General features: G+C 30.2%; 3 protein-coding genes across 3 annotated transcripts; 1 reads left to right on the top strand and 2 right to left on the bottom strand.

Moving 5' to 3' along the window:
- The first annotated feature begins 338 nt into the window (after positions 1 to 338).
- Positions 339 to 5,676, top strand: LOC130447523 (zinc finger protein 271-like). Its single transcript, XM_056784389.1, has 2 exons — positions 339 to 920; positions 3,140 to 5,676. The coding sequence occupies exons 1-2, from the start codon at positions 479 to 481 to the stop codon at positions 5,062 to 5,064; spliced, it is 2,367 nt and encodes a 788-aa protein (XP_056640367.1). The 5' UTR covers positions 339 to 478; the 3' UTR covers positions 5,065 to 5,676.
- Positions 5,677 to 7,282: 1,606 nt separating this feature from the next.
- On the bottom strand, positions 7,283 to 17,427 carry LOC130447821 (zinc finger protein 62 homolog). The gene is made up of 6 exons (XM_056784853.1): positions 16,766 to 17,427; positions 14,870 to 16,332; positions 14,212 to 14,542; positions 12,352 to 13,302; positions 10,261 to 10,629; positions 7,283 to 9,047 (listed from the first exon to the last, which is right to left on the bottom strand). The coding sequence occupies exons 1-6, from the start codon at positions 17,046 to 17,048 to the stop codon at positions 7,738 to 7,740; spliced, it is 4,707 nt and encodes a 1,568-aa protein (XP_056640831.1). The 5' UTR covers positions 17,049 to 17,427; the 3' UTR covers positions 7,283 to 7,737.
- A 661-nt stretch (positions 17,428 to 18,088) lies between these two features.
- On the bottom strand, positions 18,089 to 20,100 carry LOC130447546 (zinc finger protein 239-like). Its single transcript, XM_056784422.1, has 2 exons — positions 19,686 to 20,100; positions 18,089 to 19,269 (listed from the first exon to the last, which is right to left on the bottom strand). The coding sequence occupies exons 1-2, from the start codon at positions 19,969 to 19,971 to the stop codon at positions 18,389 to 18,391; spliced, it is 1,167 nt and encodes a 388-aa protein (XP_056640400.1). The 5' UTR covers positions 19,972 to 20,100; the 3' UTR covers positions 18,089 to 18,388.
- Positions 20,101 to 20,344: the final 244 nt, after the last annotated feature.

The following is a 20,344-nucleotide window of genomic DNA, read 5'->3' as shown; positions in this document are numbered from 1 at the left end:
AGTAATTATATTTAAAAATAACCCAACTTCCTTATAAAGTGTGTTTGAATTACTCACCTTCAAGGATGTATTCTCTACAGCTATTTTTTAGGTTTAAAACAATGTATTTTTATATTATTAAAACTCACTATTTAATACACAAATTATAAACTGAAGATCAAAATTCAAACAAACTGAACGGTGATACCGTAGAACATTCCGTAAGTTCTGTGGATTCTAAGGGCATGTTCCGTGGGTGACACGTGAAGCACGTCCATTTCACATCACCTGATTGATCCATAAGAAATATGAATACAAAATAAAATTCCGTGCTGCAGTCTTGTATTTGTGTTCTATGCAGACATAAAATGACAGGTTAACTTCATAATCAAGTAATTCCTAGTAACATTTTTGTTTGTTCCACATTCAGAGAAAATTAATAAAATTGCAAACCAAAAATGAGTGTTAAGTGCTAAATAGTTGCCTTTGAATATAAGAAATGGAAAATAATATGGAAGACATTGACCAAATAGTGAATTCAACGGAAAATGAATTGGTTTATATAAAACAGGAGAACAGTGATTATCTTGAATTGGAAATGGATCAAATTAGTTTTAAGGAAGAAATCAGTATTTTTAACGAAAATATGGAACAAGATTTTGATGAGAAAACAATACCACATCTATCAAGTGCTTCAAATGAAAATATGGATAGTTTGAAGAAAGATTTGGATGAAAAACCATTCCCACATATAAGTGCTTTAATCGATAATAAACATAATATTATACAAGAGGAAAATGATTATTTAAATAGTGATTTTATGATTGATTATAATGTTCAGGACAAAACAGATTGTAATTACTCAGATAAACAGTATGAAAGGAATGAAAACAAATGGAAATATCCTTCGGGTAAATATAGGAGGGCAATTAAATTGAGAGGTGAGTGACATTTATAATATATACTTTCAATTGAATAAATACATGTTTGCAAAGTCAAATGGACACTATTTTTTGGAAAATTCATTGTGTAAACCATATTTTTCAGTTTTTTAGAACGCCCTCTTTAAAAAATAACACAAAAGTTAAGAGAACTCGTTTCCCCTCATTTTTTCGATAATTTTATCGGTAAACTTTAGTTTTCATACTACGGGGTGGTTGAAATTAAAAATATCTATGGTTGAAACAAATTTTGCTAAAGAATCAGTTTTTTGTAACATCCTGTAAAAAAAATGTCACAAAAGTCGAAGGAACTTATTTCCTCTCATCCAATGGATAAACTTTAGTTTTCATACTACAGGGTGGTTGAAAATGAAAATATCTATGAATGAAAGAAATTTTGGTGTGTTAATCAGTTTTTTGGAACATCCCGTATAAAAAAAATGTCATAAAAGTTATAGAAACATGTTTTCCTCCCATTTTTTCAATAATTCAATCGATAAACTTTAGTTTTCATACTACGGGGCGGTTGAAAATGAAAATATCTATGAATGAAAGAAATTTTGGTATATTAATCAGTTTTTTGGAACATCCCTTATAAAAAAAAATGTCATAAAAGTTAAAGGAACTTATGTCCTCTCATTTTCTGATGATTTATTCGATAAACTTCAGTTTACATAATACAGGGCGGTTAAAAATAAAAACATCTATGAATGAAAAAAGTTTTGGTATATTAATCAGTTTTTTGGAATATCCCTTATAAAAAAAAATGTCATAATAGTTAAAGGAACATGTTTTCCCCCATTTTTTCAATAATTCAATCGATAAACTTTAGTTTTCATACTACGGGGTGGTTGAAAATGAAAATATATATGGATGAAACAAATGTTAGTGAATGTATAAGTTTTTTAAGGACATCCTGTAAAAGAAAATGTCACAAAAGTCGACGGAACTTATTTCCTCCCATTTTCCGATGATTTATTCGATAAAACTCAGTTTACATAATACAGGGTGGTTGAAAATGAAAATATATATGGATGAAACAAATGTTAGTGAATGTATAAGTTTTTTAAGGACAACCTGTAAAAGAAAATGTCACAAAAGTCGACGGAACTTATTTTCTCCCATTTTCCGATGATTTATTCGATAAAACTCTGTTTACATAATACAGGGTGGTTGAAAATGAAAATATATATGGATGAAACAAATGTTAGTGAATGTATAAGTTTTTTAAGGACATCCTGTAAAAGAAAATGTCACAAAAGTCGACGGAACTTATTTCCTCCCATTTTCCGATGATTTATTCGATAAAACTCAGTTTACATAATACAGGGTGGTTGAAAATGAAAATATATATGGATGAAACAAATGTTAGTGAATGTATAAGTTTTTTAAGGACATCCTGTAAAAGAAAATGTCACAAAAGTCGACGGAACTTATTTCCTCCCATTTTCCGATGATTTATTCGATAAAACTCAGTTTACATAATACAGGGTGGTTGAAAATGAAAATATATATGGATGAAACAAATGTTAGTGAATGTATAAGTTTTTTAAGGACAACCTGTAAAAGAAAATGTCACAAAAGTCGACGGAACTTATTTTCTCCCATTTTCCGATGATTTATTCGATAAAACTCTGTTTACATAATACAGGGTGGTTGAAAATGAAAATATATATGGATGAAACAAATGTTAGTGAATGTATAAGTTTTTTAAGGACATCCTGTAAAAGAAAATGTCACAAAAGTCGACGGAACTTATTTCCTCCCATTTTCCGATGATTTATTCGATAAAACTCAGTTTACATAATACAGGGTGGTTGAAAATGAAAATATATATGGATGAAACAAATGTTAGTGAATGTATAAGTTTTTTAAGGACATCCTGTAAAAGAAAATGTCACAAAAGTCGACGGAACTTATTTCCTCCCATTTTCCGATGATTTATTCGATAAAACTCAATTTACATAATACAGGGTGGTTGAAAATGAAAATATATATGGATGAAACAAATGTTAGTGAATGTATAAGTTTTTTAAGGACATCCTGTAAAAGAAAATGTCACAAAAGTCGACGGAACTTATTTCCTCCCATTTTCCGATGATTTATTCGATAAAACTCAATTTACATAATACAGGGTGGTTGAAAATGAAAATAGTATCGACTTCAGTATGATTATTGCCAACAGAAAAGAAATTTTCTTATGTATTTTCATATTTCAGGAAAATTATTCGATGGAAAATATATAAATAAACATAATCAGTTTAATGGTATATTCATCTGTCAAGTATGTGGAAAAATGTGTGTGAAAATGAAAGAATATCTTCTACATACTTCAACAGAACATTTTTTTAAACAAAAAAAGAAAAACGTTGATAAAACGCAATTAATATCGACTGTTTCGATTAAAAAAGAAATCGATTTTGATAATACCCCATTCAAATGTAATATTTGCTCTAAAACTTTCGAACAACCAAATAATTTGAGTATACACTTGCGTCAACACACTGAGAAAAATTCTTTTAAATGTGAAATTTGTTCTAAATATTTCCCAACTAAATCTAATCTGAAAAAGCATAAACGCAGTCACACAATTGATAAACCGTATAAATGCGATGTCTGTTCGAAATTATTCGCCTATAAATATTTATTGACTTATCATTTGCGTCAACATACGGGGGAAAAACCATTTAAATGCGATAAATGTACAAAATCCTTCCCTTCCAATAACACTTTACAAAAACACCAAAAATGTCACACGGACGAAAGACCACATAAATGCGACGTTTGTTCGAAAGCTTTCAAAACAAAATATTGCTTGGACATTCATTTGCTTCGCCATACGGGAGAAAAACCGTTAAAATGCGACATTTGTTTGAAACCGTTCGTCTGTAAAAGCGAATTGAAGTGGCACACTCGCATTCATACGGGAAAAGGTTTGTTCAAATGTGAAATTTGTTCGAAATCCTACGCACATAAAGTTTCTTTGATCTACCATGTACGTAAACACACGGGGGAGAGACCGTTTAAATGCGACATCTGTTCGAAATCCTTCCCTTCCAATAGCACCTTACAAAAACATAAGAAATGTCACACGGACGAAAGACCGTTCGAATGTGACGTTTGTTCGAAAAAATTCAAAACAAAATCTTGCTTGGACGCACATTCGCTGATCCACACCGGCGACAAACCGTTCAGATGCGAAATTTGTTCGAAATCTTTCCAACGAAAATGCAATTTAACCTCACACGCCCACGTCCATACACGAAAAAAACCAAATTACCCCCTCTATCGACACGTAAAAGAAAAACCTTTCGAATGTGATATTTGTTCGAAATCTTTCCAACGAATAAGCCATTTAACTCTACATACTCGCGTCCATACACGAAATAAACTTTTCGATTGTCCCTCGTACCGAAGAAATGGCGATTCGTCGGCGCACTCTCGTATCCACGCCGAAGAAAAACCCTTCGAATGCGAAATTTGTTCGAAATCGTATTTTTGCAAAAGCAAGCTGAAATCGCATATGTGTGTCCATACGGGGGTGGGTTTGTTCAAATGCGAAATCTGCTTAAAATCCTACGCACACAAAGATTCGTTGATGTATCATTTACGAACACATACGGGGGAAAAACCGTTTAAATGTAACATTTGTTCGAAAGCCTTCCCTTCGAAAAGCACTTTACAAAAACATAAGACGTGTCACACGGACGAAAGACCGTTCGAATGTGACGTTTGTTCGAAAACGTTCAAGTTAAAATCGTCCCTCAACTCCCATTCGCGGATCCACACCGGCGAAAAACCGTTCGAATGTGAAATTTGTGCGAAATCTTTCCAACGAAAAAGCAATTTAAACTTACACACTCGCGTCCACACCAAGAAGAAACTTTCCAATCACCACTTGTATCCGAACATAATAGGAAAACATTTCAAATGTGAAATTTGTTCGAAATCGTTCCGACAAAAAAGCGATCTAACCTCACATTCTTGTCTCCATACCGATGAAAAACCTTTCGAATGCCATATATGTTCAGTATCTTTTTCCCATAAAGGTAATTTAACTTCCCATATGCGTCTCCATGCGAGGGGAAATTTGTTCGATTGTTTTAGCGTGACGTCATATAGATTCGAGACCTTCAAGTTGTAAGGTGCTCAAGAAATATGCGTCCCCGCGAAAATCTTTTTATATTTCGAACTAAATCGATATATTTTCCTCATAAATTCATCGAGGGCGAGATCTTTTCACTCCTTCCTATATATCATGGTCTCCTTCGAACGATTTTGTTAGACAACGCCGAACATCTTCATCACCCCGTATAATATGTGAGGTGTGTGCCGTTTATCCCACTCGAATCCAATCACCGCAAAAATTTCCATGCTAACCACCTGTTTCTGACGTATATAGTTTTTTCGATAAAGTCTGTATCATATATTACATATACCCCCTGTATAATATGTTATAAGTGAAGTTGCAGGCGGAACAGCTGTCGTGTTGGGGCGTCCCATGCTGACGAAATATTAAATTTTCAGACCCTTCCTTGTATATGAACCTACTCACTTTTATAACAATCAGAATTCGAATCATTTTTTCTCAGTGTACCTTCAATTTTGTTATAAATTTGATAGATTTTTAATTGTATGACTAATTGTTTGTTGAAATTTTGAATTTTCATCCATTTCAAATGATGTAAATTATATTTATGGTACATAATTATCTTTTTATTTTCAAAAAACAATAAAGTCGATTGATATTTTGTGATATGAGTTTTAATGTAACTTAACCTTCATTAACAACGTTTTCTTGCACGTCAAATAGAAAGAGAAGAAAATCTCCATAAATTTTCACGCACTTTTCCTATTGCGCATGAGCATCCGTATAGTTATAACACTAATCCCGAATCGAAAATAAGTGATTCTCGACCACAAAACTATAAATAAAAATTCAGATCTGCCAACCACAATTTTAAAAATTAGATAATTTAATAGACATGACATGTCATTTCCATAAATTCAAGTTTTGATGATAGAATCAATTTTTTTTGAACATTCTGTATAAAATAATTAACCAAAGTCAAAAGAATTTGTTCTCTCCTATTTTTTCGATAATTCATTAATCAAATCATGGTTTTTATTCTAATGTTTCGCGTGACGTTACACAGAAATGTGAGGCAACATAATATTTCAATAATAGCAACAAAAAAAATTGGCCCGCCACTGGCGATAAACCAATTTGTTTCCCGATATAAAACATAACCACACTTACCTGTGAATTTAAATCTGGAAATAAATGATACACTTTTACACAAACTACACAAGGACGAACCATAATTGAATTTTTTTCATGAAAAATCACAGATATATATCAAAATATCCAAATAATTAGTTTCTGCAAGGCATCGTCGCAAGAAATAAATTCATTCGTTATTGCGTATCCAGCCACTGCTGAGCGTAAAATTGTAAACGGTGTTGTCATGTTTCATTTTATTTTAGTATAGAAATCTCATATGAATAATTCATAAAATAAAATTATTTTATAGTGAACATTTTACTTTTAATATCAACCAAATTGGCATAAAAATAAATTAAAACACTATTTTCTATAAGTTAATAGCAAATGGTATCAAATTGTTCCTATTCTATTATATTTTTTCTCGATAAACTTATACTATTTGGAAATTTGACAATGTGGTCTATTGTATTATTAAGTCTGAAGTTAGTTCAGAAAATATGTCACGTGTATATGGAAACTTCGTTATCTAATTTTAATTAATCATACTAAAAGTTTTTTATTAAGAAAGATGAGAAAAGTACTATTTTACCAACAACCCATTTGAAGTAATGAATAACAAATTAATCAAGTTCTGGGATTGTTTCTAAAGGTTGCTATATCGTTAAAAGTTAACAATGTAGTGATTTGGTTTGTATGTAATATTAGTGCTGAACTAGTGTCTCGAATTCTAACAGTGGCTAATGTATTTGTTTGGAAGTGAAGATAAGGTAAGCAACAAAAAATTAACTTGATTTAATTGTTACACCATTCAAGTGAGAAAAGCATGAATGTTTTTTAAATTTGTCGATTAGGGTGAATTTTGTGAGTTGTTGTAAATTTTTTCTGGTAGTAAAAGAGAAGACTAGGATCAAAATTTTTCAAACATCTGATTTATTTAAGTACATTTTTTTTATATTGAAAAATTACTTTCTCATCAAACTGTCCATTTTTTTGAAAAAAAATTCAATCGAATATTTCTTTAAATAGCGTTTTATTGAAACGATTTCGGATCACTACATCTTACGGTAATTCCTGGAATGTTGCTAGGGATAAGATTATATATTTTACGAGGGGTATACGTTAAGTAATTAGTATATTTTTCAATGTTTAATGTTTTTATTCGAATAAAATTACAGTTCATTGTTCTCCTCTTTACAAAACACTTATTTAAAAAGCCACATTCACATTATATATCTAATCATCGAAGCACTTCCTTAAATCGTATACTAGATGTATTTTTCAATTCCAAAAGAGGAAGAAATCACAAGGATTCAAGTGAGGCGAATAGGGAAGCGGTGAAGGTAAAGGCAAATTTTCTTTGCCTTGAAAACCTGGATTTTTGCAGATTTATATCATTCCCAATTCAATTGTCAAATTTAATTCTTCTTCAATCATTTTTACTGACAAAATCCATTAAGGTTTTCATCGATTCTTAAAGATGAGTATATATTTCACTATAAAAACCGACTTTCTACCTCATACGACCAAAACATGTAGATTATTGACAGTTTTATACAATTTTCAGTTGTATTTGATCAATTTTTATCTTCTTTAAAGTTTACAATCAATTATTTGTTCTGCTGTAGTATGACTATTCGTATGTCTGTCTAAATCTCCTTTATTTATGAATAATTTCGAACAAAAGCCACATTTAAACAACTGTCCCCCCGTGTGACTACGCATATGCCTATTCAAATCCCCCTTATGTATATAACATTTCGAACAAACATCACATTTGAACGGTTTTTCCCCTGTGTGGCTACGAAAATGTCTGTTCAAATCTCCCTTCTGTATAAACAATTTCAAACAAATGTCACATTTGAAAAGCTTTTCACCGGTGTGACTACGGGAATGTCTATTCAAACCTCCTCTATGCGTATACGATTTGGAACAAATATCACATTTGAACGGCTTCTCACCAGTGTGACAACGCAAGTGCCCATTTAGATGCTCCTTTTGTGAAAACGATTTCCTACAAATGTGACATTTGAACGGCTTCTCACCCGTATGGTAGTATAAGTGCCTGCGCAAATGTTCTTTCTGCGAAAATGATTTTGGACATAAATCACATTGGTATGGTTTTTCTCCTATGTGATAATAAAAATGTTTCTTTAAATAATCTTTCAGTGTAAACGTTTTCGGGCACATATCACATTTGAATGGTTTATCTCCCGAATGACCTTGTAAATGTACCTTCAAATTCCCCCTGTGGATGTATGATTTCAAACAAATGTCACATTTAAACGGTTTTTCTCTTGTATGAGTACGTACGTGTCTGTTTAAATCTCCTTTGTGCTTGAACGCTTTCAGACATACGTCACACTTGAATGGTTTTTCTCCTGTGTGATTGCGATAATGTGAATTTAAATCTCCTCTGCGTATAAACTGTTTTGAGCATATATCACATTTGAACGGCTTTTCTTCTGAGTGGATACGTAAATGTGTGTTTAAATCTGGTTTATGGATGTACGTTTTCGAACATATATCACATTTGAATTGTCTTTTTCCTGTGTGTGTTAGTAAATGTCTGTTTAAATGCTTTTTCTGTGAAAATGATTTTGAACAAATATCACATGTGAATTTTTTAATGTTATCCACACTGATTTCTTGTAATTCTTCTTTTGATTCATATTTTTTTATATTAATTTCATCCTTTACAATTATCTTGGGTTTTTTTAATCTTTTAAAAATTGTAGTCTCAATAAAATGCCTTTTTCTATTGCTCAAATTCTTCTTAAACTCATACAAACAATGATTCAACAAAATATGCCAAAAAAATTCTATTCTTTTTGTATATAAACATCCACAACATCTACATATCATCATACCACCAAAGGTACTTTTTCCTTTTTTAAATAATTCTGTAAAGAGAAAATCAGACTGAATTTTCAAAGTTTTATAAAAATAAATGGAAAAAAAAATTTCCAATCCCTTTGTAAAATCTTATTAAATAATAATCGAAATACAAAAATTTTAAATGACAATATTTCATTGCATGTCATTAGAAAAGTTTATTGAATCAGCTTTCGCAAAGTTGATTCATCGATGCCAAAAATAAAATATCAACATCAAGATATGGCAAAACTTCTCAAATGCTTGGACGTCACTAAATTCACTAGCCCTGATGGAATACCACCAATCGAAACTGACAAGTCCTCTATGCCAACTCTTCTCAATCGTATAAAAGGTGAATGGTGTCTTCTCTGCAGATTGGAAACTTGTTCGTGTGCAAAGACCCAGGTTGCTGTTTTACAAAGAAAGCTAAATCTGCAGCTTGGAATTTGGTTCCGTCTGGATATAAAGAATCACCATCACCGCATATTCGCTTGTTAGGTGTTGTGGTTGGGAGCAATATGTCCTGGCAGCCACGTGGCCGAATTAGCTAAGTCAGCTTCACTAAAACTTGGAGAGCAATGGCTTCTTATCCTTTATAAGGACCAGATTCGTCCATATTTGGAATATTACTCGAGCTCGACTCTTAAGTATACCCTTAGGATGCTTGACTTAATACAGAAGGGGGTAATTTGACTTATAGGCGACCCAAAGTTTACCAGAAACTTGGACAGCTTAGAGCATGAAGAAAGGTCTATGACCTGTCTCCGTTTTACTGATTACTACCACAGCAGATGCTCTTCTGAGCTGTCTAACATAATAGAATAGTATTTGCAGGATCTACTCGACAGGCAGACGTGGCTTATGAACACCAAGTTCGCCTACAGATGCCCAGAACGTCAATTTATTGGTTATGCTTGTTTTTACATAAAAAAATCCCTACCAGTTAATGAAAAAGTACTGGATTCAAATTTAGCAGTACTGTAGTATTGCATGTGCATATTTTACAGAAAAATGATCTTGTGTTGTTATTATTACAGCCTATGTACTAATTATTTTGACACCAACTTTCAAAATTAGTATAGGTTTTTGGTATCAGTTCTTAGACTTTTTGATTATTAATTAGCTAAATTTTCAATTTCTATACATAAACTATTCACTGTACAATACTTGGTGAACATACTACATACATACACTATCAAATGTTCATATCAAGAATACTTAAATAGTCGATTTACTCACTTTTTAATTTATTCCGCTTATGCTTCAATTTTAAATAATCTGATTCGTTTCTAACGTCGATCTTAACATCAGAAATGCTTTTTTCTGTTTTAACTGGAATCGTACATTCTTCTATCGGAAGAAATGTACTCAAGTCCTCATTTATTTCTTGTTTAATAGAATGTGTATTATTTATATTTTGGATATTCGTTACGGGGACTTTTTTAACGATCTCGAAGTCATCCCTTATTTCTACTTTAATAGGTATATTTTGCATTTGTACTTTATCCAATTCACCACTTAATTTTTGTATAATATTTATATTAGGAAAAAAATCATTTTTGGTATCTATTTCTACTTTAACAGTTTTTATATCCATTTTTATTATGTCTTATAAAATTTATTATTAGGAAAACTTATTTTAACCAAAAAGAAAAACAAACGATAAATATCAATAAACATTCTTCTTATATACGATTCTGATGGCCTATTCCCACTAAACTGCTTAGTTACATTCATTGTTAGATGTCTTTATGTTCGTTTTTACCAGTAATCCGATATTTGAAATGCATATTTGTGGTTTATATAATTTCTTCAATTATTAAGATTAATAATTTGTTTGTTGTTAGCGTAGAAATTAAAACACTGATGCAATTGATAATAAATGACATAAGCGAACGCACAAAAAAACACAAACTTTGAGCTGATTTGTCTTTTTTTGAAAAGTAAAGTTTGTGGTTTTTTGTGCGTTCGCTTATGTCATTTATTATCAATCAAGTTTGTGAGAACGCACTTCATTCAATCTCGAACTGTTCTTAAAACCAACTTTTTTAAAATTAATGCAGTGCTGTAATACTTGGAAGAATTATGAGGTTAACAAAACCAAGTAGTAAATACAAAGCCGGTATACGTATATTTATTGAAATACATGGAATAATTGAGAAAACATTATACTGTAAAGTAAAACTTTATTACTGAAATAAAAATAATTACACTTAAACATCTTATTTACTGAAAAAGTTTGCCAAAAATATAGACCTGAAGCCATGAAAGAGATAACGTGATATCAAAGTATCTACACATTGTGAACAAATCCAACTTCGGTAAGTACTTAAAATAATTAGTTTATTATTATGGTATTTAATTTCTTGCATGTTATCTATTACTTTTCATTAAGAAATTCCTGTTTTGTTTACTTTTATGATAAACTGGTAGGCTTGTAAATGGATAATAGCGATAGTTTTCATTTTCTAAAAGACAATGATTTTATTTGTATTCTGACTGAACATTAATGTTGATACGAGACGTCGGAGCCAAAGCAAGAAAACCAAATTTTATCTTAGCTGCTATGATGATTATGATGTGAGTGAAAAACGTTTTTATGTGATTTTGGTTTCTAGTTAAATTGGATTGGTTTTGAATGTTCCTTCTAACGTCGTTAAACGAATAACTAGATTGAAGAATTGGTGTGGGATTTTTGCTTCTAAAAGAGGCCGATTAACTGTTTTGAAGGAGAATATGCTGAGAATTGAGCGTGGAATGTTTTCTGTGCTTGAAATATCACTAAATTTTGATTGAATTATGATAATATGACATGAGTTTACAAGGAAATGTTTTACTTGAGGATTTCTGGTAATTTGTACTTCTAGAAGAGGCAGATTAACTGTTTTAAAGGAGAATATACTGAGAATTGAGTGTGGAATGTTTTACGTGCTTGAAATATCACTAAATTTTGATTGAATTATGTTATATGACGTTGGTTTACAAGGAAATGCTTTATTTGAGAATTATTATCAAATAATACATCTAGAAAATTGATTTCCATTATGGAATGTATATCGTAATCATCTTAAAGTCAAATCATAAAAGAAAAATCCAGAGATAAATAAAGATCGTAATTCATTTTGAAATAAAAGATCTTTCTTTGGAAACTAATTCAAGTTTTGAAAAAAATAGTATTTTCTTTTTTTTTTACAAAAAAACTTATGTTGCTTATATCACTTGGAAGACTCGTTTAAATTTCTATAGATACATTCTACAGAGTGAAAATTTTTAACGAAACATCATCTGTTTTTAATTCAATTTTTCAGTTCCTAATGAATTATGAGTTTCAAGTATCGTGTGACCTTTTAAAGTGTCTATGTAAATTACTCTTAGCTGTGAAAGTTTTAAAACAAATATCACATTTATGTGGAGAATCGCTCGTATGGTAAATCAAATGATTGTTATAAACACGTTGATCTGGAAACGATTCCGAACAATCTTTACATTTAAACAGATTTCCCCTTGGATGGATACCTAAATGTGCATTAAAATCATAAATATCCTGAAAGAGTTCTAAACAAATGTCACATTTAAACGGATTCTCTCTAAAATGACTCCGCAAATGTCGATTTAAGTTACTTATCTGTGAAAAAGACGTCGAACAAACGTTGCATTTGAACGGTTTTTCCCCGGTGTGACAACGCGCGTGCGCGTTCAAATAGGATTTCCTTAGAAAAGATTTTAAACAAATGTCGCATCTAAATTGTTTCTCCCCGGTGTGATATCGCATATGTACATTCAGATATCCTTTCTCTGTGAATGATTTAGTGCAGATATCGCATTTGAATGGTTTTTCTCCAGTATGACTCCGCAAATGTCGGTTCAAATCACCTTTTTGTGTATAAGATTTCCAACATTTGTCGCATTTAAATGGTTTTCCCCCCGTATGACTCAGTAAATGATTCCTCAAACAAGCCTTTCTTCCAAAATATCTCGTACACATGTCACATTTGAATTGTTTCTTATTCACCGAATTTACATTTAATTGAAAAAAATTTGTGTGTTTCAATTTAACTTCGGCTGGTTCATTTTCACTTTTCACGACTTCACGAATATTTTTGAAGAGTCTAACACGATTTTTTCTTTTATTTCCGATGTGAAATTTATTTATTTTACCTAAACAATGATGTAAAGAAAAATGCCAACATAGTTCTGCTTCTTTCACATACACGTTTCCGCAAAATTCACACGTCATAATTCCAGCATTTCGTCTGACATCGATCCCATTTTTTAAAAGTCCTATAAGATAAATTATTTCCGTTTATACTGATTGGTAAAATAATCAACAAAGTTTTCTACTTAAGGTGCAATGTTTTAATTATTTACAAATGAGGACACGTGGTACAATTTTTATTTCGTTTTGGAGGTTAATAATTTATTTAAGATGGCGCTGTAGTTAAAATTATACCACATGAACTCATTTGACGTTCTAAGTCAGGGAAATGAAATTGCAACTTTAGATATTTCAAGTAAACAGCTGATCTACGTCAAAATGACGGCCGTGGGGGTAATCAATCGACTTTTTCTTATGTACCAGTCTTAGCTTTTCTTGATTTTTTTTGCAAAATTTCGGTTTTGTATTGATATTTGAGATCAAAACACTTCTAGATTTCGAAACACAACAATATAACTTTGAGAAAAATTATCATTTAATTTTAAAACAAAATAAAGAAATGTAAATATTAGGAGAGTTCCAAAAAGAAAATGAAGATACTTTGGTGCCTAAAGCGAAAAGAAAACCAAATAAAATAAACAGAACGATACACATCGAGAATTAAATTAAAAAAATATGCCCTATACAGTTTTGGAATGGAGACAAACCTAGAATAACTTTCAAAACTTTTATGACTTCAAAGTGTGATGGTAACTTTTTGAAGGGTGACAAAGTGAAGTACAGTAGACTAAATAGGTGCTCATTTTATGTACAAGTGATTTTAAGAATACTAATTAATAATAATTTAGTTACATAACTCTTGGATTCTTTTTTATGTTTTTGTTACTAAATTGTGTTGATTTAAAGTCTCTTGTGATTGAAACATGAATGTTTTACCTGTTTAAAAACTAAGTTTCAATCAGAAGAAACTTGAAATCAACAATAAAATACATTATACTTATTATATATGTTTAATAAAGATATATCAATCTTACCTGAGCCAGAGCGTCTTCTGCGTTTCAGATTTGATAATTCCAATTTGTTTCTAATGTGTGTGTTAGATTTTTTAGTAATATTTCTTTCTGTTTTATATGGTACAATATATTTCTCGAACGTATGAACTATATTTGAATCATCTACGTCTTGTTTAATTAAACGTATGTTATCCAGTTTTCCAAAATTTTTAATGTTTTGTATAGGCACTAGGTCATTCAATTCTTGTTTAATGTCAGTATTCATATAATAATGCTCGTGGATATTGGTTTCATCCTTAACAACAACACTTTCCATTTTTATAAATAAATAAATATAAAAATTCTTGACGCACTAATTATTCCAATAAATAATCATTTTCGTCTTCTTTTTTATTATTATTCTTAAAAATGTCAATTACGAACAGTATTTCATAGACAATTAATAATATAGAGGTTTCACATTTTCAACTTGGTGATGAATTTTACTCCCATACTTACTCGGCTGTTTATGATACTTTATAAAAGATCAGTTGGGTAAAAGAAGTAGACAAATAAAACAATAAAATATTCAAAAATTACTTTATGATAAATTGTGATACAGGGTGTTGAGTGAAATGTTATTCTTATACTGTATTCATAATAGTGTTTCTTTATCCTCATATATATACATATAATATTATTTTTTAATATTCTTTGAAGATTTTTTTAGCGTACAATCTTGGAGAAAATGTTTATTTAAATTAGTTTTGTGAGAAAACGATTTCAAACAGATTTCACATTTGAATACGTTTTCTTTGTGAATCTGGCGCAGATGCTCGTTAAGGTGAGAACGTCGCGAATAGGATTTGAAGCAAATGTAACATTTGAATGGTTTTTCTCCCGTATGAATACGAGAATGTTCGTTTAAATGTCCTTGTTGCGAAAACGATTTCGAACATATGTCACATTTAAACGGCTTTTCTCCAGTGTGACTTCGCAAATGATCATCAAGATTGGAACGTTGTAAAAAACTTTTTGAACAAACGTAACATTTAAAAGGTTTTTCTCCTGTATGACAATGCAAATGTTTTGTTAAATAATATTTTTTCGTAAAAGATTTTGAGCAAATATCACATTGAAATGGTTTATCTCCAGAATGAGATAATGAATGTCGTTCCATATCTTCTTCACACGGAAATGGTTTCGAGCAAATGTTACAAATGAACGGTTTGTCTCCTATGTGACTATCTAAATGTTCTTTTAATTGTTCGTGTTGTGAAAAACTTTCAGTACAAATATCACATTTGAATGGTTTTTCCTCAGTGTGTACACGTAAATGTATTTTCATATTACTTTTATGTGAAAATCTTTTTGAGCAAAATTCACATTCGAATGGTTTCTCTCCTTGGTGACCCCGCAAATGCATTTTCAAATTACTTTTCTGTGTAAAAGTTTTCGAACAAATTTCACATTTGAATGGTTTTTCTCCCGTATGACAACGCAAATGTTTGGTTAGGTAATATTTTTTCAAAAAAGATTTTAAGCAAATATCACATTGAAATTGTTTTTCTCCGGAATGGCACAAAAAATGCCTTTTCAAGTCTTCTTCACATAGAAATGGTCTCAAGCAAACGTCACACATGATCAGTTTCTCTTCTTTATGACAACGCAAATGTGTATTCAAATTACTTTTCTGTGAAAATGTTTTAGAACATACATTACATTCGAATGGCTTCTCTCCTGTGTGACTACGAAAATGCGTGTTCAAATTACTTTTTTGTGAAAAAGTTTTTGTACAAATGTCACATTTGAACGGTTTTTCTCCCGTGTGACTACGCAAATGTACATTTAAAATACTTTTGTATGGAAAAGTTTTTGAACAAAGCTCACATTTGAATGTCTTTTCTTCTGTATCAATAATTTCACGTTTCAATTCATTATCAACAACTTCGATTTCATCTTTTATATTTTTCCAAATATCTGAATCAACAACATTTCTTTCAATTTTTCTAATTTTTTTAAGGGGTGATTTGTTTGGTTTCACAAAATGGTTTCTATATAAGTGACATAAAAATTCTAATTTTTTTATAACTAAATTTCCACAAAATCCACATAATATTATTCCTGCAATAGATTTAATATTTTTTTCTTGCCTCAACAGACCTGTAAATATCAAAGAAAAATGAAATCAATTTTTCAAAAATTCGAAATTTACATAAAAATACCAAATTCAATAAATTATGAATATATTCAAATAATATTAGTGGAATTTATCTAACCATTACGGAAATGAAAAAATACAGACACTTATGGAATAATAATTATTAAAATGGGCTCTTCAAGCTTCAAAATAACCTAAGCTGGTACATCCAGCCATATTATACACAGAGAAACCATTTTCTTGTCTTGAAACGACAACTATAAATAACATAAATTGGATAATTAGGACACTAAAGGGCGTTTCACAATCTCGACTTTCCGTTTGTCACATTATTTTGACCTACGACTTTAGAGTGTGGTGTTATTTCTCTTTGTTAGTTTCTAAATACTATATAGTGTAACCATGTAAACAGATATTAATTTGTTATAAACTCACTTTTTGATCTGCTACGCCTTCCGTGAATAACTTTTAAATATTTTAGTTTGCTTCCAATATTCTGTGTTTTTAAAATGTTCCTTTCTGGTTTAGTAGAAAACATGAATTTTTCAACTGTTCTGAATGTATTTGAATCATCTTTTATTTCTTGTTTGATTGAATGTATAATATTGATGTTTTCATCTCGAATTTTCATCGCTGGCGCTTCTTCAATCAGCTCTTGTTTAACATTCCTTACAACATCATCGTAGATATCGATTTCATCCTTACTATTTCGCTCCATATTCAATTAAATACTAAGAGCTGTAAATAATAATTCTGAAGATCTTTTGTTGGATGAACATAGTAATAAATCAAATATCAATAAATGTAAAAACAAAATAGTGTTAGGTTAAATAAAATATGTCAAGTTTTTCTTCTTATAATAATAGCCTGTTTCCAAATAGTAGTTACATGCTAAAACATTGAATTTAAAGTACTTTTAATTCAACGTGCTAAAATAGTATTTGAACAGAGGCCTTTTACTGACGTAGTGTTTTTAAAATGTTTCTGACTATTGACTGGACAAAAAACAAGAATAGACTAATATGAAATTAGGACTTCTCGGTGATGATCTAAATGTTCGGAAACTAAACCGAATCACGTTCATTATTGTTAGGACACTGATCGAGTTTAAAGTGTCGTAGTCAAATGGTATGATCATAGACATAGTGATATGAATGTACTATGTCTATGGTTATGAACCTTTCTATCCATTGATAAATTTATTTATAGAGTTCGATGTTTCTACCCTGTAAGGCCGGTGGGTAAATGCAACAGATGAAGGATTGTTTCATTTGTCTATGGTTTTTTGAATTTTAATAGTTAAAACTTACCACACGGCGGCCATACTTAAATAGACGTCAGCTTATTTTAACAGCTCGTTAGGCTCGCTAATTATTACTGAAAGGAATTCTGTTGGTCTTTGATGTCGATTAATGTAATTAATGAATATTCCAAGCAGTAGATTTCGAAAATTTTATATATGGTTCTATATGTTTATAATTCTAAACGTATAACTAGTCAATTTAGGTGAGAAGAAAAAATTGCTTTCTACTGTCAATTATTTGGATGGCTGTAGGTTATTAGATAAAAGGCCGATTGAGAAGAAGAGGAAGTTCATAATTTGGAAAAAATATGTTAATTTTCAAATTGTTTATCAATAAACTTTAAATAAATCTGATTATTTAAATTGAGAATTTGGTAATTATGAATAATTATTATTGTTTCAAACTAATAATTTTTAGTAGATGAGTATTGGATAAGGAAAGATATGGTGATAAATAAATTGAATAGAAATATTTATTTATGTACATATCGTTATTTATAAATATTTATTTGATAAAACACTGTTGAAAAGAAATTCATTACAAAGTTATGTAAAATACAAGAAATAAATTATTCCTTTAAAATGTGATATTTGATTTAAAATAACGTTGAGACGGGTTTTGGTCTACTTTTGAAGAGTTCCTTATTAAAATGATACAAAATGGTCATTAATTCGTTTGTTAAGTTTACTATTGAATGTTAATTCTTTTAAGTGAGTTTAGAATCAACAAATTTATATAATTTGAATGGTTTTTCTTATGTATGGGTTCTGAAATGTGTGTTCAAATTACATTTATGTGAAAAAGTTTTTGAACAAATGTCACATTTAAACGGTTTTTCCCCAGTGTGAATACGATAATGTGTATTTAATTTATCTTTCTGTGAAAACGATTTTGAACAGATGTCACAACCAAACGGCTTTTCTCCCGTGTGGACACGAAAATGCGTATCAAATTCACTTTTATAAGAAAAAGTTTTTGAACAAATATCACACTGAAATGGTTTTTCGCCAGTATGACTACGCAAATGTCGTTTCAAATTATTTTTCCTCGAAAAAAGTTTTGAACAAATATCACATTTGAATGGCTTTTCTCCTGTGTGGATACGAGAATGTTGATTTAATTTATTTTTCAGTGAAAAAGATTTAGAACAAATATCACATTGAAATGGCTTTTCACCTGTGTGGAAACGAGAATGTGTATTCAATTCACTTTTATATGCAAAAGTTTTCAAACAAATATCACATTGGAATGGCTTTTCTCCAGTGTGATTACGCAAATGTCTATTCAAATTATTTTTCCGTGAAAAAGTTTTTGAACAAACGTCACATTTGAATTGATTTTCTCCTGAGTAATTATGCAAATATTCATTAGAATTCAAATTATCAGTAATATTTAACTGACACTTAGTTTCCTGCAACTTTGATTTCAATTCATTTTCAACAGCTTCAATATCATTCTTTAGTTTTTTGTTATTATGAGATTTAATCTTGAATAATTTATTTCCTTTTATACGATGATTTGTATAAAAGTGGCATAAAAATTCGACTCTTTTTATATATAAATTTCCACAAGATCCACATAATATTATTCCTGCAATTGATTTAATATATTTTTCACTTCTTAGCAGTCCTGTAACTGTCGAAGAAAACTGCAATCAGTTTTCCAGAAATTTGTATAGAGAAAAGTATACAAATGGTTAATGTAAACATTACTAGTAACTAAATTAGATTTTTTATAACTGTTAATGATATTTACGAGGTGTGACTTTTAAGTAATGAGACTAGCACTGCTACAAAAAAAGTTAATGAGTTAATGACTGCCAGCTGTTTAGCCTGAAGCCTACTCTCTTAGATACGATGTCTACCGTATCTGTAGACAAACCAGTATAGATGTAGCGTTCATATGTTTAGTTTCTGTTTTTTTTTTTGGTTTGGCGTAAAAAACAACAAATTACTGAATTAGTTAATAATTCTCACCACCTCTAGTATAATATGCAAATATTGGTGAAGATTAAAATAATATTTAAGCAGCTATAAATTTATTTAACTCACTTTTTGATCTGCCAAGCTTTCCATGAATAACTTTCAAATATTTGAATTTGTTTTTAATATCCCGTATTTTGAAAATTTTCCTTTCTGATTTGACATCAAAAATAAACTTCTCAACTGTTCCAAGTGTATTGGAATCATTATTTATTTCTTGTTTGATATGTATCCACATGCTATTTTTGTCATTCTGAGCTTTCAGCTCCTCGTCAAACGGCTCTTGTTTAACATTCATATTCCATATAAAATCATCGTGAATATCGGTTTCTTCCTTAATAACTTTTTGATCCATGTCCAATAAAACACTGATTAATCTTCTAGGAAGACTTTGGTTGTAATAATTTTTTAAAAATGAGATTTACTACATATATATGTTATGTACTAAAATATTGTGAGGTTATTGTAATTGACAATACAGTGTGAAAAAAAGAAGAAGAGTGTTATTTGACCTATATGAAATAATAATAATCTAACAATTAAATATAACTATTCAAAAGCATAAAATTAAACAAGGGGATTGGTGAAACTATATAAGGAAGTAGATTAATATAACTATATGATACAATAAATTAATCACTTGACGGAGATAGCTCTACCGTAACTTTATATCTCATTTTAATATTGGAACACGAATTTTATTGAAAACACAGTCTAGTGTTACTTTG

This window comes from Diorhabda sublineata, chromosome 8 (assembly GCF_026230105.1).
Source record: "Diorhabda sublineata isolate icDioSubl1.1 chromosome 8, icDioSubl1.1, whole genome shotgun sequence".
NCBI classification, from domain to species: Eukaryota; Metazoa; Arthropoda; class Insecta; order Coleoptera; family Chrysomelidae; genus Diorhabda; species Diorhabda sublineata.
The sequence above is the reverse complement of the archived record's forward strand: the minus strand, read 5'-3'. Positions and strand labels throughout refer to the sequence as shown.

Bases quoted from the DNA above. Each gene is read 5' to 3' on its own strand.
- LOC130447523 (XM_056784389.1), top strand. From the start codon at position 479: ATGGAAAATAATATGGAAGACATTGACCAAATAGTGAATTCAACGGAA. The intron at 921-3,139 runs GTGAGTGACATT...TTCATATTTCAG, and splicing joins GAGGGCAATTAAATTGAGAG to GAAAATTATTCGATGGAAAA.
- LOC130447546 (XM_056784422.1), bottom strand. From the start codon at position 19,971: ATGGATCAAAAAGTTATTAAGGAAGAAACCGATATTCACGATGATTTT. The intron at 19,270-19,685 runs GTGAGTTAAATA...TTTCTTCGACAG, and splicing joins AAAGCTTGGCAGATCAAAAA to TTACAGGACTGCTAAGAAGT.
- LOC130447821 (XM_056784853.1), bottom strand. From the start codon at position 17,048: ATGGAGCGAAATAGTAAGGATGAAATCGATATCTACGATGATGTTGTA. The intron at 16,333-16,765 runs GTGAGTTTATAA...TGATATTTACAG, and splicing joins AAGGCGTAGCAGATCAAAAA to GTCTGTTGAGGCAAGAAAAA. The intron at 10,630-12,351 runs GAAACTCATAAT...AAATTTTATAAG, and splicing joins TAAAAGGTCACACGATACTT to ACATAATAAAAATGGATATA.